Below are 17,516 nucleotides of genomic sequence, written 5' to 3' on the forward strand. Positions count from 1 at the left end.
GAGCAGTTGCTTCCCAGCAAGCCATGGCCTGCTAACGCTCCCGAGAGACCAAGCTACAGGGAGAAGCCGAGCGACAGGTGGAAGGAAAATAAATCGTTCACTAAGACTACCGCAAGTGAGGTCAAAAGAGACTCCCAGCAGATACCTTGTGCCGTGTGTGGTGGTGGAGAACACGGAGGAAAGCTGTTTTGTTGTAAAACTTTCCGGAAAGCCAACCTGGCGGAGAAGAAAGCTCAGGTGAAAAAGGCAAAGGCATGTATGAAGTGCCTGGATGTTCACGGGGTCGACGGCACTTGCACTCCAAGATTCCTCTGTCGTAAGGAGGAGTGTAAGAAAGGTGACATTCCGGCAGACCACCACTATTTCCTCTGCCCTAAGGCACCAACGAGGAAGGATGCTGCTAAGAGGTAAGACAAAGCAGAGGGGGAGAAGGGACCGCGTGGTCCGACAGAGGAGCAAGAGGCTGTGTTCGCCGAGCTGGGACTGACTTCCCAACAGCTGGAAGCTGTCCGCAGAGCCTGCACAAACAAGGCAACGTCGAAAGTGTGTTCCGGTGAGAGTCTGATAGAACGGAGCGGCTTAAAAGAGCACCCAGTCCTCATGATGCTCGTACCTGTCACAACAAAGAGGGGTGACAGCCTTGGAGCGTTGGTTGATCTTGCCTCTGATACCAACTACATCATGCACCAAGCCACAGAGAGTCTCGGACTGACCGGTGAATCGATCTCACTTGTCGTGTATGGTGTTGGCAGGATGAGGGTGAAAGTCGAGACGAAAAGGTATCTTGTGACGATAAAGGTGTGGACCTCCCGAGGGACCTTGAGGTTCCACGAGATGATCTGCTACGGGATGGAAGACATCGCCAAAGTGGATCGTGTGGCAACATCGGAGCGGCTGGAGAAGTTTTTCCCAGAAGTTAAGCCGGGAGAACTGGCCCGCCCAGAGAAGATCGATCTACTCATCAGTACTCGAGAAGGTCGCTTGGCCCCACAAAGACTGCAAAGAGTCGGTGACCTGGTGCTGTGGGACGGTCCTCTGGGCAAGACCGTGAGTGGGGTGCATCCTGACCTCTTTGAGGAAGTAGAGGTGACCACACAACACTCGAAGACGCATTTTGCATGCTCTATGAGGACGGTAGCTGTCAAGGTCGAAGAGCACTCCATGGGTAAAACGGGAGGCGGGAGCTTCCAATCAGTGTGCAGACAATTCCCTTATTTTTTGATTAACCCCTGAGGTACCAGCTCATACAACATTAACCCCTGAGGTGCCGCTCATATGAAATTAACCCCAGATATGCCAGCTCATACGACATCAACCCCCGAGGAGCCAGCTCATATGACATTAACCCCCGAGGCGCCAACACACAGACACACAATGGGCCAACAAGAGTCCCACCAAACTAGGCTTGAAGGATGTAGCGGCCTGATAATCTAGTTATATTATATTTATACATATATTATATTAAGCGTAATTATGCCATAAACATGAGACTTCATGTCTATGTTATCATTATTATCATATATACTGGTTTTATATAGTGATAAGCAACCAAGTGAAGGATCAAATTGAAGTTACTGTCTTTTTGCTTGGTATCGCCCCTTATTATTTTGCAGACAATGCAAAGCCAGAGTAAGGTAACTTCCAAATAAGGGTCAAAGGTCAAGTTTGAGCTAAAAAAAAAAATGTAGATAAATAACTACATTAAATAAACAAATAATTAACACATTTCCAGTTTTCTTCCTACAATACATTTGGCTGGACAACAACAAAACTTTAAAGTCATTTTTCTCAGTTCTACACTCTGGTGAGTTACCCCCTTTTAGCTTTGCAGGGCAGTACAGTTCTAGCTCTTGAACGGGTTATGGTGGTCTACTTTGATTTAAGAAATCAGTAGACCAAGTGGGAGGTGTAGAACTTTCCAGTGGGTGAAGATATTGCTCTGTATATACATTATTATGAGTGATAATGTTATAATTATGTTCTTAATTATTAGTATTGGTTTCTCATATTGATCTATGCAAAAGACTGGGATATGAGTGTGTTGGGACTGTGTGTGGACCATGCGCAGTTCGTCACGAAGTGTAGCCACGTTGGGGGCGTAACCCTCTGTTTCATTTTCGTTTCAACTATTGTCAGGACTGGTACGCCTTGTCGGTAAGTGAAGAGCTAAAGTTGCTAATATCTCAAAACTTCGATAAATGTCACATGAATCAGTGCTGTACCAATTTGTGGTTAATGTCGGGCTATGTTTTGTGTTTTTCTTTCAGGTTTACAACCTAACTAGAGTCACAGCGAGCGTAGCGTACCTGTGTGAATGTTTACTGTATGAGAACGTGCAATAAACTTCATAAGAACTCGAGTTGTTTCCGTCGTACTTGTCCTGGTAACCCTTCCAGAGGGGAGTTTACTAGGCTGTAGCAGGCAGTTTAGTAGAAGTCTGGACAGACACAAAGCTAGCAGCTAAAGGGACACAGGCTGAGTCGACCTGTGTAGCAGCAGGTAAGGTGAAAAGCAGAGATAAACAGGCTTGTTGCATTGTCAGAGGAAATGTTGCCAGTAGGGGTGTCACGATATATCGTCCCACGAAATTTCGCGAAAGTAAAACGTCACGATATGTATCGTTGAGATGAAATCTCATATCGCAATTTTTTTTTTTTTTTTTTTTTTTTTTCAAAAAATAGACTAAGAAACGTCTTTGTTTGTTGAAGTTCAATGTGTGGAAAGTAGTTCAGTTGAACAAGTCTCTGAAGAGACACATGAGAAGTTATACAGGAGAGAAACCATTCAATTGAGTTTCTGGCAAAACTGTTTACTTGACAGGAAAAACTGAAGATGCATAAAAAATAGATTAAGAAAAGTCTTGTTGTTTGAGTTTGAAGAAAAACTGAAGATGCATAATGAGAATTTATACTGCTGAGAAACCTTTTAGTTCAAAGTAAATCTAAGTGACGGTGTAACTCATTCTATTTCAAGATAAGCCTTATCTCCAATCTCATGTTTTTTCTAGTTGTTATTGTAATAACAATTTCCCACAACAGCATGTTTTGTATTTGTGCATTTCAAATAAAATACTACTTTTCCAGTCATATATTGTCATTATTCAAGTTTAAAAAAATATTGTTAAAATCGTATCGTATCGTATCGTTATCGTGAACCCAGTATCGTGATACGTATCGTATCGTGAACTGAGTGTATCGTGACACCCCTAGTTGCCAATGTAAGCTTTTTCTATGCTGAAGGCTGTGATTCACGTTATTTTCTAGATAGCATACAGAGCACTGTATGCTTTTATTTTGAAGGCTGGCTATGGAAGTGTTGTGTTGTGTTGATGGCGGAGCGCCTGATGTGCACCCTGCATGAATAATAAATCCTGCCGTCTTGCGTGGAGTCGTCCAAAGTTGGAGTTGTCTCCGTCTTTCAGAAACAAAGATCTTGTGTATGTCCTCTTTATTAGGATAGGGATTTGTGCTGATATGTGGGCATATGTAGTGTAAGGATTAATGTTGTTAACTGACAATGCATCTCAGGCGATATTTAGGAGTAAGGCAAAACATTTAACGAGTAGTGTAACGAGTAGTGTAACAAATTACTTGCTCCAAGGAGTAATTAAGTAAAGTAAGGCATTATTTTTTTAAATTAATGTGTAATGTGTAATCTATTACTTTGTTGAGTAATGACCCCCAACACTGCCAAAATACAATTACATGAAGAAAGCTGTCATATACAGGACTATCACGTCTTGGAATGGTCTAACAAGCAATATTCGCTCCAACAAAGGGAATGCAGTTTTTAAAAGGATACTCAGATCCCACCTACACTCACACACACAATGATGTTTGTCACATCACTTTTCCTTTTTATGTTTGTTTTCTAGAGTATAGAGAGATGTACTGATAGTTTTTTTAATATTTGGGTCCATTGGCCAGCTAGACGACTAGCTGTTTAGATTTGCTTTTATTCCTTCTTTTTGTTCTTGTTTTTGTAATGGACTTTGCTAATGGGGATCCTTTTTCTCTGACCCCGCCCCCCCCTTTCTCCCCAATTGTAATTGGCAGCCTTCTAGCAGACTTGCCTCTCCATACCTGAGGGAGTCCACACCTCCTGATATCACTGTGTTGGTGTCGTTCCTGAATCAACATTTGTTCCTAGTAAGGCCCAGGAAAACCCCGCCCCCGAACTCATTTGATTGGTCGCCGCAATTGCTTCTTTCTTAAAACGTGTGGCAAGGGGAAACATGTGGTTAAGATTAGGGTTAGGGTGTGAAAAAAGTGAAGCTAATACCCTAACCCCAACACTAACCTCGGTCCTATGGCTAAATGGATAAGGTTTGCGCGCGCCTTCCAATCCGAGAACTGGGGGTCGAACCACACATATTTTTTATAAAATATACAAATACAACAATGTGGTTAGGGTTAGGGTTTGGGTCTGGTCGTCGTTAGATAAGAAAACCCTAACTCTAATCTTAAACACATCTTTTTACTTGTTGCACGTTTTCAGGAAGAAGCAATTGCGGCGACCAATCAAATGAGTTTGGGGCAGGGTTTTCCCGGCCCGTACTAGGAGCAAATGTTGGTCCAGGAACGACATCAACACGGCAATATCAGGACGTGCGAGGGAGTCCAGTCTCCAGTGTGACAGAGAAAATGTGTGTGACTCTCAGCCTTCTAGCAGACGTTCACTCTCCATACCTGAGTCTCCACTGCCCAGCAGAGAGCTGCTTCACTCCTGAGGCTCCTGGATGATTGTAGCTCAGGTCCAGCTCTCTCAGATGGGAGGGGTTGGAGCTCAGAGCTGAGGCCAGAGAAGCACAGCCTTCCTCTGTGAGCAGACAGCCTGACAGCCTGCACACACACACACACACACACACACACACACACACACACACACACACACACACACACAAGCACGCACAGACACAGAAAGAGAGAGAGAGAGAGCAACATATTGTCCATTGTCTTCAGTGATGTATAGTTTGTAGTGGGTGATGAAATCATTGATAATTGTCTCAGTTACATTTTCCTGGTAACACTTTATATTAAGGTAGACTTATTAACCACTAACTAGCTGCTTACTAGAATGCATATTACTAGCATATTAGCTGTTTACTAGCCATTATAAAGCACTTATTAATGCCTTATTCTGCATGATCATATTCTACAACTAGTAGACCATTAACTAAGGGCTCTATCTTCCCGACGGCGGTTAGCACCCGTTTTGCGCTGGAATAGCGCCGCACAAAGCCCTAATTGTGGGCGTGTTGGGCCGATGCGCTTCACGATGATTGCTTTTGTAATTAGTAGCCTTTTAATTAGTCGTTTCGCTCATATAGGCTATAACATACACATTTAAAAGTATTTGTTTCTCTAATAGGGTAGGGAAGTGTGAGATTTTATTTCAATAGCCTATACCAGAATTGTCAGCTCGGGTTAAGCTATTGTTGCATGGTGCAATGGTGCAGGGAGCGAGGTTATACTATCAATGGTTAGCCTACTTTATTCTTTATTCTTTATTCGGATCCCCATTAGCTTCCACAAAGTGGTTGCTAGTCTTACTGGGGTCCACACAAGCAATAAAAACAATCACAAACACAAGCAATAAAAACAATCACAAGCAATAAAAACAATCATTAAAAAGCACTAAAAACAATAATCTAAAACAACAAAATGGTTATTGTGGATTCAAGATTTATTTTAGTGACTTTTTGAAGGAAAACCTATTTTTGCTCTGTCTCATGTCCGCAGGGAGCATGTTCCAGGCAGCAGAACCTCTGTAAAGCACAGTTCTCATCATAAAATTTGTACGTGGACTAGGTACAACTAAATGACCAGTACTCACTTGACGCGTCTTAAACCGATGACAGAAACCACCATGTACTATTTTTTCACATAGAAAATGTGGTGTTTTTTTCCAAATGACAGTTAGCATGAATGACAATAGACTATATTTTAGCTTATAGCCTACTGTATAGCCTATACTGGCCGGTGTTGTGTCAGAAAGTGATTTCGATCCACGGGACCACGCACAGCGCTGCCTTGGCAGTGCCTCTATGTGCACCGAGCCCCCCGGCCTGCCTAGCTCGGCCCACCTTATCCGGGAAGACCCAGCTTCAGGACACGGCCCATAGCCGAACACAAAGCACCCCTCCCCGCGCTACACACAGACTCCTGCCCGGCCAGACCCTCGTTCCCCTGGTAATCCAATTCAAAACGCAAATCACTTTTTCGCACAAAACCATGACAAACAAATTCTCATTGTTAAATCAAGGATTGTGTTTTTCTGCAGTGTAGGTTAGTTGAAAATCAACGTGGCATTCTGAGGAGGGAATTGTTTGTCCGCGCGCGAGCCATGCGTAATGGGCCTATCCAAGCGAGGATTTCCTGCACTGCGCCGGATAATACTGTCTGCGCTCAGGCTTATGCCTGGCGTAGTGGGGTTGTTTGCGCTAAGACCAGCTATTTCCTGGCGTTAAAATTGAGAGCACCCAAGGCGATTTTTTCTAACACATTGCGCTGTAACGCCTATTTTGGAACGGGCACGCCCAAACCTCTCTTTGCACTCGGCAAATACTGACGGTATCTTCCCCACAGCGCTAAATGACACTTGCGCAAGACACATGATAGGCTAGAGGCCCACCGACACGCCTGGGCCACGCCTACACCTGTGTCATCACAGCGCAAAACTGGATGGTGGAGGCAGATATCTGGGAAGATAGCAATAAGAGGCGCGCAAACGCAGCGCAAAGGCAGCACAAACGATAGCGCCGTACAACGATAGGGCCGTAAGAGTTTTCCCCCAATACCCCCCTAATTACTGCTTATTGATAGTAAGCAAGTTGTACATGAATTATGATCTTAGTAGTATTCTTGATAAATACAGTCTATTCTTATCTATCAAACACAAAACTACAAGTGTTACTAGAGTCCAATTAACTCCAAACTAAGTCTTTATAACTCAGAATATGTTCCCCATTCTAAAGTGAGGTCTTGCTCATAACTAATGCAATAGTAGACTACACCTTGAAATTGCTGCTGTCTGACGTGGGCGGGTCCTTAGGTACCTTCAGGATGCTCACTGACGTCATTGAATGTAGGTTTGTTTCCCTGCTCCCATTCATGGTTTTTTCTACCGGCTACGTGTTCGGGTGATTTTCACCCGACGTTAGTGATAGAGGGTAAAATATCTTCGGGTTAGGGTTAATGGTATTGTGGTGACTTTTTTTTTTTTTTTCACCACACAAGTCCCATGAATGGGTGGACCGAAGGAGAAGTTGGGAGCTCCTGTTTTTTTGGGGGGGAGGGGGGGATTTTTTTATAATGATTACCTCATTTTTCCCGAATTTGACATATTTTTTATACTGTCCCCCATAATACACTTTTTTGTGTTTTTTGTGATATTTCACATTTAAAAACAAAAGAAGAGTACCTCAATTTGCCATGTATTGTTGTACTTTAAGATATTTTGATGAGAAGTATGTTTTATGGGGTATATTGCATCGGGTGAAATACACCCGACGTTAGTGATGATGTGACTTTAAATCACGTTAGTGTTCTAGGTTTAACAAGCTTGAAAATGGCGTTCGAGAGGTCACAGTGACCTTGGCCTTTGACGTTTGACCACCAAAATCTAATCAGATCAGATCTAATCAGGACGTACGGACATACGGACGGACAACCCGGATCCATAATGCCTCCGGCCTGGCTATCGCCGGCGGAGGCATAAAAAATGCATGTCTATTGTGATTCACATGGCTATTCCCATTATGTGGTAGAAGAACAAAGTCAACAGTAGAAACAACTTTTTTAATGGACCATATCAAAGAACAGATGTAGTACTGTCACTGAAAAGAGCTTTTTGGTGTGTAAAAACTTTCGCTGAAGTGGTGCCTCCTCTGGTCATTCGGAGCGCCTATTCGGAGGGAGGGGAAATCGTTGGAATAGCGTGAACCTCCCACGTGCTATGTCCTACCGGTGAAGCTTCCTACCTAAAGACCTAAAGAAGCTGGCTGTGGAAGACAACTCATAATAGTCGGCCTCACCAATGCGTAAAGATGCACGCAGTGCGCAAAGAGGCCTCAGACTTGCACATACATTAGGCTATATATAGCATTATATTGTGTGTGTGTGTGTGGGGGAGGGGGGGGGGGGGGGGGGGGCTTCTACGGTATAGAAGGCCCGGTTCTGATAAGCACGGTTCACCACTGATGCACAGTATATGATAAATGTAACATGTAGTACTGTATATCTCATTGTGGCACTGGTTGTATGTTATGTTTTGTATATTTTGTTTTACTGTGAAAATGGAAAATGAATACACAGAATTTTCAGACAAAAAAAGACTACAAGACAGACAGCTGTGTAGTGTGAAAGGAACAGCGGCTGATGACTGATGACCGTCGGGTAGTGTGTACGAGCCATATGATGATTCACTTAGAATAGTCCATTTGATATTTTGTAGCTTGTTCACACAGTTCCTGTTTACTTCACTGGCTGCTGGTTTTCTGCTGCCTTCAGGTCAAACTGAAAGAACGGATTCACTGCTTTGTGTCATTATTCTTATTGAAATATTATATGAGGTTATAGTGTTGAAAATAAGACTGATACAAGATACAAGATGTTTATTGTCACACGGATGTACAAGTACACACGGTGAAATGCTTGAGCTGAGTTATGTTCTGTTACAGTCATCATCACCATCGTCATCAACATCGTGATCATCATTGTCATCAACATCGTCGTCATTGTCATTCACATTATCGACATTATCATCATTGTTTCCTGTCATGCTTAACTGGTACATTAACATCAGAACATTGTCATCTGTTCCGGTGCTTTCCGGGTCTGTGCCGTATATTGCGGATGCCCATAAATAATCTTTATATGTTATGTTAATTAGTAGTTACAAGTCTTTGTCTATATATTGCGGTTCCCCATAAATAAATCTGTACATGTTATCTTAGCAGCTGGTCATAATGGTCATCTGTTTATTGTTTAGGAGTCTGGTGGCTTGGGGGATGAAGCTATTTCGTAGTCTGCTTGTCCGGGTTTTGGGGGTTCTGTATCTCCTACCAGATGGTAGCAGGGAGAACATGTTGTTAAGTGGGTGGGTTGGGTCCTTGATTATTTTCCTGGTTCTCTTGAGGCAGCGCTGAGTGTAGAGGTCTGCCAGGTCCGGCAGCTCGCAGCCTGTTACATGCTGGGCCGCGCGCCTCACTCTCCTCAGCGCTTTCATGTCTTTTATGGTGCAGTTTCCATACCAGAAGGTGAAGCAGCCGGTCAGTAGGCTTTCGATGGTGCCTCTCTAGAAGTCTTTGAGTATTGTGGGTCTCAGGCCGAACTTCTTTAGTCGTCTGAGACCGTGCAGCCGTTGTTGGGCCTTTTTGGCAACAGAGGTGGTGTGGCTGGACCATGTTAGGTCCTGGTGGATGTTGACACCCAGGTATTTAAAGCTGTCCACTCTTTCCACCTCTGTGCCGTAGATGGTGACCGGGCGGTGGGACCCCCCCCCCCCCCCCTCCTGTAGTCTGTGATGATCTCCTTGGTCTTGGCCACATTCAGGGAGAGGTGGTTGTCCTGGCACCATTGTTCCAGGACAGCCAGTTCTTTTCTGTAGGCCGTCTCGTCGCCGTTGGAGATCAGCCCCACCACTGCTGTGTCATCTGCAAACTTCACGATGGTGTTTGAGGTTTGGGTTGCCATGCAGTCGTGGGTGTAGAGGTCATACCAGAAGGGGCTGGAGACACATCCCTGTGGCGATCCAATGCTGATGGTCAGTGGGGTGCGGTCTTCAATTTTCACCACCTGTTGTCGGTCTGTGAGGAAGTCTGACACCCAGTCACATATGGCTGAGTTCAGGCCAAGGTGCTTGAGTTTCTCAACCAGCCTGGAGGGCATGATGGTGTTGAACGCTGAGCTGTAGTCCACGAACAGCGTTCTTACATAAGTGTCTTTTCCCTCCAGGTGGGAGAGGGCCGTGTGGAGCATGAGGGCTACAGCGTCTGCTGTGCTCCTGTTAGCGAGGTATGCGAATTGCAGGGGGTCGTGGGTGGTGGGGAGCAGGTGGCGTATGCGGGATATTAGTAGTTTTTCCAGGCATTTGCTGGCTATGGGGGTTAGTGCTATTGGGGCCAGTCGTTGAGGCTGGTAATGATTTTCTGCTTTGGAATGGGGATTATTGTGGCCGATTTGAAGCAGGTGGGGACAGTGCGTAGTGCTATGGATTGGTTGTAGATGTCCGTGAATACGCCCGCCAGTTCTTTGCCGCAGGCCTTCAGGACGCGGAGTGAAATGATAAACCATTTCACTTCCGCTTTATGATGATGATGGTTGTTGTTATTATAAACTCAACAGAAAAAATTATTTCAGACATTCTGATAAAACTTGACTACTCGCCTGATATCTTTTATTTAATATTTTAAGCTTCGTCACCCAGCACTAATAGTTTGTTATTTATTGTTTATTTTGAGCTTTTGCAGGTTTCTCAGCTTTTAAAAAAACAGCAGGAAAATGAGAGTTCAGGTATTTTCTCTGACAGTAATGTGCATGTCAGACAATTTAAATTGTCTGTGGAACAGTAAAAGGGATCCTGACCTGAGAGCCTCCAGTGTACAGTGTGGGCTCCCCAGGCCAACAGAGAGCAGTTTCACCCCTGAATCCTTCAGCTCGTTGTTACTCAGGTCCAGCTCTCTCAGACTAGAGGACTGGGAGCTGAGAACTGAGGCCAGCGCTTCACAGCTTCTTTCTGACAGCTGACACACACTCAGCCTGAAGGACAAGAAGACATGTGGATAGGTTATTTTGTTAGGCTGTATTTAATGTCATAATTGTATTCTTTCTACTGACAGACTGTTGAGGAGGCTATCTGACCCTTATATTATTATAGGTGTTTACATGGTGCTGTATACTGAGCTGACTGGAACAATAATAACACTGACAGGGAAACTGCTTTGATTCCCATTCGGCTGCCCATGCTAACAATGTATTTACACATGGTGCTTGGATGTAAAGTAAGGTGATTGGATAAATAAATTCACCAAATGGCACATGTTTTGTTATGCTGCACAACAAGCCATAAAAATAAGATACATTGGATATAAATTAGGAAACACTTTAATATTATTATATAATATATTATATATATATAATATATTATATAATAATAATAAGGAGTCTGGAAGCCATGTGGACTAAAGTGAAACCACCTTCAGTGCTGTGTCTGGACTGAGGACCTGAAGATATCAGCTGGCTTGGGGTCACAAGGAACTAAGAGCTCCAAAGTGTAATTCAGGACTGACATGAGCCTGCTTTAAATCAGGGACGTTTTAATATGAATTCTCTCTCTAAATGGTAACCAGAGGATATATGTTAAAACCGGGGAGATTATGATGTCACCGAAAGCTAGCTGCTCTATTCTGAACCAGCTGTAGATGTGACAGTGAATTATGGCTGGGAATAACATAAACCATTGACAATCACAACATGGATGATCTTCTCAGTCAGTGAGCTTCACTGCTGTGTATATGAAGATGGGACGATAAAACACAAATACTCATGTAAAACATGCAGAGTGACCTGTGCAGTTTCAGGAATCATGTTTTGAGAATAATTTGCCACACCATAGTTTGCCACAACATGATACAAACTATCATGTGATTTTACCTGAGTGTCTCCACTCTACATTGTGGACTCCCCAGTCCAGCAGAGACCAGCTTCAACCCTGAATCTTTCAGCCCATTGTTACTCAGGTCCAGCTCTTGCAGATGGGAGGGGTTGGAACTTAAGGCTGAGACTAGGACTTCACAGTGAGTCTCTGACAAACTGCAGCCACTCAATCTGGATAAAGAATAAAGAAATATTTGACACATTATTGTACATACCTAACTTGTATTTTATTTTTGTATTGTCTATTCCTATTCTTCTTAAAATGTATCTGTTATATTTCCCCTACCTGAGTATGAACAATTGTAGCAATACTCAATTTCCCCTCTGGGATCAATAACGTTTTTCTGATTATGAAAGCTTTCAACAATTCAGTGTCGTATTTTTTTTACCATTAACTCATTGAGTGCCAGCCACTTTTGGAGAACGGACGCTGCCAGTGCCAGAGTTTCAGAGCGTTTTCGGTGATTTCTCGAAGCCCACAGAATATTGTGTGATATTACTATGTAAACACTGAACACGCACAAAGAACGAGGAGACTCTCTTCTATCATCTGCAAAAAAAAGTTTATTGATCCCATTTTCCGTTCTTTAGTTATGAGCCGGAGAAGATAGCTTGATTTAGCCAAAAACAGCAATTTTTTTCTAGAAGCTGAGATATTGAGCCTTTTGTGAAATTAAACATTTCAAGCACATCATTGACTCTGAAGCTAATATTTTCTGATATAATGACACCTCAAAAATAATTTCCTTCAATAAAAGAGTGAAAACAAAGGAATTTTGTTTGGCCAAATAATATGTTTTAGCTGCAACCAGCAGCGCTGGCCCCTGCGTGCGCAGACCCTACACCTTCTTGCTGGTCTTGATTTACTGCTGGTGGGCATCAGATAGCCTATTCTAGCTTGTTTGCTCTCTATGCATCAAGCCTGCTGCCTGGGTGTGTGTGTACTGTCAATGGTTGTATGCTGTTAGTGCCCTGCGTGCCCCACCCCCCTCCTCCTCCTACTCTGTGCCGTGGTGGGAGGAGTCGAGTGTCTCTGCTGCGGTTTGCTCTGAGTTTGATCTGCACTGAAAAGTCTGCTGCCTGCATCCCCACGCTTTTTTACAGCGTGTCGCCAGCTGAGAATAATGTAACTTTTCAGAAAGACGCTGGTGTCGCCAACTAAATCATATGGTTGGACTATCGCAGCGGACACGGATGGGGCTCAATTGTGGCAGCAGATGACTGCTGTTTGTTCACAGGCACAGCTAACGTTATGCTTCAAGCATATCGAGGCGATTTCCATTTCCTCATGACTTCTCTCTTTTCTCCTGGCCTTTGTCTAATCGGGAGGGCACTGTCGCCACCTAAGGGTTCTGTAAAATAGGTTAGACACATTCAATAGCTCCCATATTGTAAGAGGCGATGTAAGAGGCTTAGATCGACACCCCCCCGTCAAAAAACGCAATTGACGAACATGTCCGTCCTTGGCAATCTACGTTACTATTTGAAATGACGAACATGTTCGTCCATGGCACTCAATGAGTTAATGTTTTTTTTTGCCATGAAGGATTTTTCCTCATCATCAACAAGGAGTTTCATCAGAAAGGTAATATGTTGCACACATTACCTCCATATCGTGTTTAAACTGTGAAAGATATCAGAGTGTAGTGTACTAATGTGGACATGTGTGACTTTTATTCACTGAAGATATACAAAAGAAAAAAGCTTGCATCCAAAATTTGTTCCCAAATCCCAATAGATGGGAGGCCATTGGCCCATTGTCAAGCCATTTGGAATTCTGTGTCTTTAAATCTATGGAGACTATCATGAACAAAGTTCATGGGTATTCATTTGAATACAAATGATTGTATAAAAACAACATAAGGAGAATTTAATGATTTCAGATGGAATGACTATACAGATGTCATCAAATTACAATATTCACATCAAATTGACATCAGCACATTTATGATGTCTGACCTGAGAGTGTCCACTCTGCAGTGTGGACTCTCCAGTCCAGCAGAGAGCAGCTTCACTTGTGACTCTTGTAGCTTGTTGTTACTCAGGTCCAGCTCGGTCAGATGGGAGGGGTTGGACTTCAGAGCTGAGGCCAGGACGTCATAGTGAGGGTCTGACAACATGCAGAACCCCAATCTGAATAAAGGAGAAGTTGGACTTCAGAGCTGAGATGAGCATACCAATCAAAACCTATACAGCATATGACTACTAATACTACTACTACTACTACTACTAGTAGTTGTAGTAGTAGTAGTACTAGTGATGACAATGATTTGTATTAAAGGATTTGAACATTTTCAAAAGTGGTGAATGTGTAATATAATCAGAAACCAACCAGAAAAGAACAAATACTGTAAGTGCAATTATATGTAAGCATTTCAGTAAAACGTGTTTAAAATAAATAATACAAAATATATAGATATCAGGCTGAGCTCCACAGGCAATTCAGTTCAACTTCTGGTAAAACAACTCCGTAAAACACCCTGACACAAATTTTAGAGTCCGGCTTCGGCACAGATTTGGTTGGGGTTTAGTTACTTTAAAGTGTTGAGCCTACAACATTAAATTCCAACTTTCAGAGTTTTATTAACCTCTTAGCTCTTTCATGTCACTTTGTAATTCTGATATTTCTGATGAGCTGAAGGCAGGAGAACATGAGGAATTAATCTTTCATAGATCTTACACCAATAAACAGCATAAAACACTAAGTAAACTAGTCTAAAGAATGAAACTAAAAAAACAACCCATCTGTCAAATCAGTAACTGGAATGTGAAACTGATCCTGGATTTGGAACAATAATGACTTTATGTTACAGGAAAATGTATTGTGATTACAGTACTTTATAACATGTTTTACCCAACACTGTGCACAGCTATGTAGAACAACAGTTAATAGTGTGTATGTTTGTGCAACTATAGATCTTTATTGTAATTCTGATGGGGTCCGGTATAAAGGCCACATTGCTGTATTCACATCAGGACTAACCGAGCCTTCCTGCAATTCCTCACAGCTGGGATTAGTCTCAGTCGTCCATCCTCTGATGTGTTGTAGGCCTCCAGGTCCAACACATCCAGAATCTCCTCTGACATCTGCAGCATGTAGGCCAGAGCTGAGCAGTGGATCTCAGAGAGTAGCTCCTTTGCTCTGTTCTCTGACTTCAGGAACTGTTGAATCTCCTGATGTACTGACTGATCGTTCATCTCCATCAAACAGTGGAAGATGTTTATGCTTCTGTCAGGAGAGAGACTGGAGATGTTCATCTGCTTCAGGTTGCTGATGGCTCTCTGGATAATTTCTGGTGTGCTCTCTGTCTGACCCAGCAGGCCCCCTAAGAGTCTCTGGCTGGATGCCAGTGAGAGGCCATGAAGGAAGCGGACAAACAGGTCCAGATGGCCATTTGTACTCTTCAAAGATTTGATCATGGCTGTCTTCAGGAAGACATCCAATGATTGTTCACCGCCTTCATATCTATCTTCTCCCAGGAATGGCTTTAGTACATGCTCGTCCCTGTTTGCGTGACAGTGGAAGATGTAGACAGCAGCCAGGAACTCCTGAATGCTTAGATGGACAAAGCAGAATACCTTGTCCTGGTACAGCCCACGCTCCTCTTTAAAGATCTGTGTGAACACTCCTGAGTACACTGAAGCTGCTGTGATATCAATGCCACACTGTGTAAGGTCTCCTTCATAGAAGATCAGGTTGCCTTTGTGCAGCTGCTCAAAAGCCAGTTTTCCCAGAGAGAGAAGCATCGTCCTGGTGTCTGTAGTCCAGTGTGGATCTATCTCAGCTCCCTCATGATACTTGACATTCTGCTGTTTGGACTGCACCACCAGGAAGTGGATGTACATCTCAGTCAGTGTCTTAGGCAGGTCTGCTCTCTCAATGGTCAACACATGTTCCAGAACACCAGCAGTGATCCAGCAGAAGACTGGGATGTGGCACATAATGTAGAGGCTTCGTGAAGTCTTAATGTGGGAGATGATTCTGCTGGCCTGCTTCTCATCTTCGAATTTATTACTGAAGTACTCATCCTTCTGTTTGTCAGTGAAGCCTCTCACCTCTGTCATCATGTCAACGCACTCATGAGGGATCCGATTGGCTGCTGCAGGCCGTGTGGTTATCCAGAGGCGAGCTTTGGGGAGCAGTTTCCCCCTGATGAGGTTTGTCAGCAGCACGTCCACTGAGGTTGACTTTGTAACATCAGTCAGGATCTCATTTTTCTCGAAGTCTAGAGGAAGTCGACACTCATCCAGACCGTCCAAGATGAACACAACCTGGTACTTGTCAAACCTGCAGATTTGTGCTTCTTTGGTCTGAGGAAAGAAGCGATGAAGAAGTTCCACCAAGCTGTACTTTTTATCTTTCAACAGATTCAGCTCTCGGAAAGTGAATGGAAATATGAATGGTATATCCTGGTTGGCTTTGTCTTCAGCCCAGTCCAGAGTGAACTTCCGTGAAAAGACTGTTTTCCCAATGCCAGCCACTCCCTTTGTCATCAATGTTCTGGTTGGTTTGTCTCTTCCAGGTAAGGGTTTGAAGATGTCTTCACATTTGATTGGTGTTTCTGGTCCTGTTGGTTTCCTGGATGCTGCTTCAATCTGTCTGACCTCATGTTCGTCATTGACCTCTCCACTCCCTCCCTCTGTGAGGTAATGCTCTGTGTAGATCTGATTCAGAACTGTTGGGTTTCCTGCTTTAGCAATCCCCTCAAACAAACACTGAAACCTCTCCTTCAGATCAGATTTGAGTGCACGTTGACAGGCACCAGCAAGAGTTTCTGAAAGAACAAACAACAAATAATATCAATGAGTGTTTGGCTAAAGACGTGAACATTTCCTCGTATGTCCACTCCATGACATCTATTCATCTCATCATCACTGGTGGACAATCAGCTCCTGACTGTGCAGCTCAATGTGAAGGGAAGCTGGTGTGGAGCTGTTAATGTGCAGCTCATTGTGGAAGGCAGCTGCTGTGGAGCTGTTAATGTACTCCACTGTCCTGCTTGTTAGGCTCTAAACTAGATGTGCTCAGTAGAGAACAGAGCTCACGAATTTCTTGCAACACCCAGCAAGGCTTCACCCAGAGACATCTCACCCCTTTTTTGACAGCGAAAGAACTGGCTCTCGGCCAGGAAGACTGGTTCCAGAGTGGCACCAACTCTTTGCTGGACTAGAAGATGCATGGGGCTGTCAAGACCAAACAAAACCAGGCTCGCAAAGCCAGCAGAAACTTGTAAAGAGACATAGACTACATTCCAATTGTCATGAAAATACATCCTAACTCCTTTCTTAACCACTTTTCCCTGATATGTGAGAATCCAGCCTTACCAGTATTTAGGCACTACTACTGGGCTGCTAATGTTAGGGCTCTGATGTACTGGCGGCAAGGGACTCCTGGTAACTTAACTTCTGTGGCCCCCCTGTGGCTGAAAATGGAGGCCAGCTCCATTGTTAATTCTTCCTTGCCAGCCATGCTATTTGCTAAGTTAGAGGAACCTGAGACCTTAGAAAATTTAAGTTTTGTCATGAAAAACTTTGTCAAAATTTTAAATCAAATTAGGAGTGTTTTGAGTCTGCCAGATGTTTCTGTCCACACACCGATTTGTTTCAATCATTCGTTTTTGGCTCGATGGTTAGACAAAAACTACCATGCCTGGAGTGAGAAAGAGCTAGTTTCCATCAAAGACCTATACAGATGGCCATTTTGATCTACTGAAGAGGGAGTTTGGGTTGCCCGGCACAACCTGGCTCAGATGTCTGCAAATCAGAAATTATGTTCGATACAAGATTCACACCTTTGAAGCGCTTCCAAATGAACATGCTTTTTTTGATGTATTGCTGAGCCCTTCTCACTCCAAGCAT

At 43.5% G+C, this 17,516-nt stretch overlaps 1 protein-coding gene across 3 annotated transcripts in view; it reads right to left on the reverse strand.

Moving 5' to 3' along the window:
- The window catches only part of LOC310795099 (protein NLRC3-like), a 54,869-nt gene that overhangs the window by 13,700 nt on the left and 23,653 nt on the right, over positions 1 to 17,516 (reverse strand). For all 3 annotated transcript variants that reach the window (XM_083657125.1, XM_083657124.1, XM_083657126.1), the window contains 5 exons: positions 14,641 to 16,432; positions 13,617 to 13,790; positions 11,655 to 11,828; positions 10,587 to 10,760; positions 4,689 to 4,841 (listed from right to left, as the gene is read on the reverse strand). In XM_083657125.1, coding sequence (XP_083513251.1) covers positions 4,689 to 4,841; positions 10,587 to 10,760; positions 11,655 to 11,828; positions 13,617 to 13,790; positions 14,641 to 16,432 — 2,467 coding nt within the window. The remainder of the gene's footprint in view (positions 1 to 4,688; positions 4,842 to 10,586; positions 10,761 to 11,654; positions 11,829 to 13,616; positions 13,791 to 14,640; positions 16,433 to 17,516) is intronic.

Source organism: Poromitra crassiceps, assembly GCF_964638095.1.
Source record: "Poromitra crassiceps genome assembly, chromosome: 20".
Taxonomy (NCBI): domain Eukaryota; kingdom Metazoa; phylum Chordata; class Actinopteri; order Beryciformes; family Melamphaidae; genus Poromitra; species Poromitra crassiceps.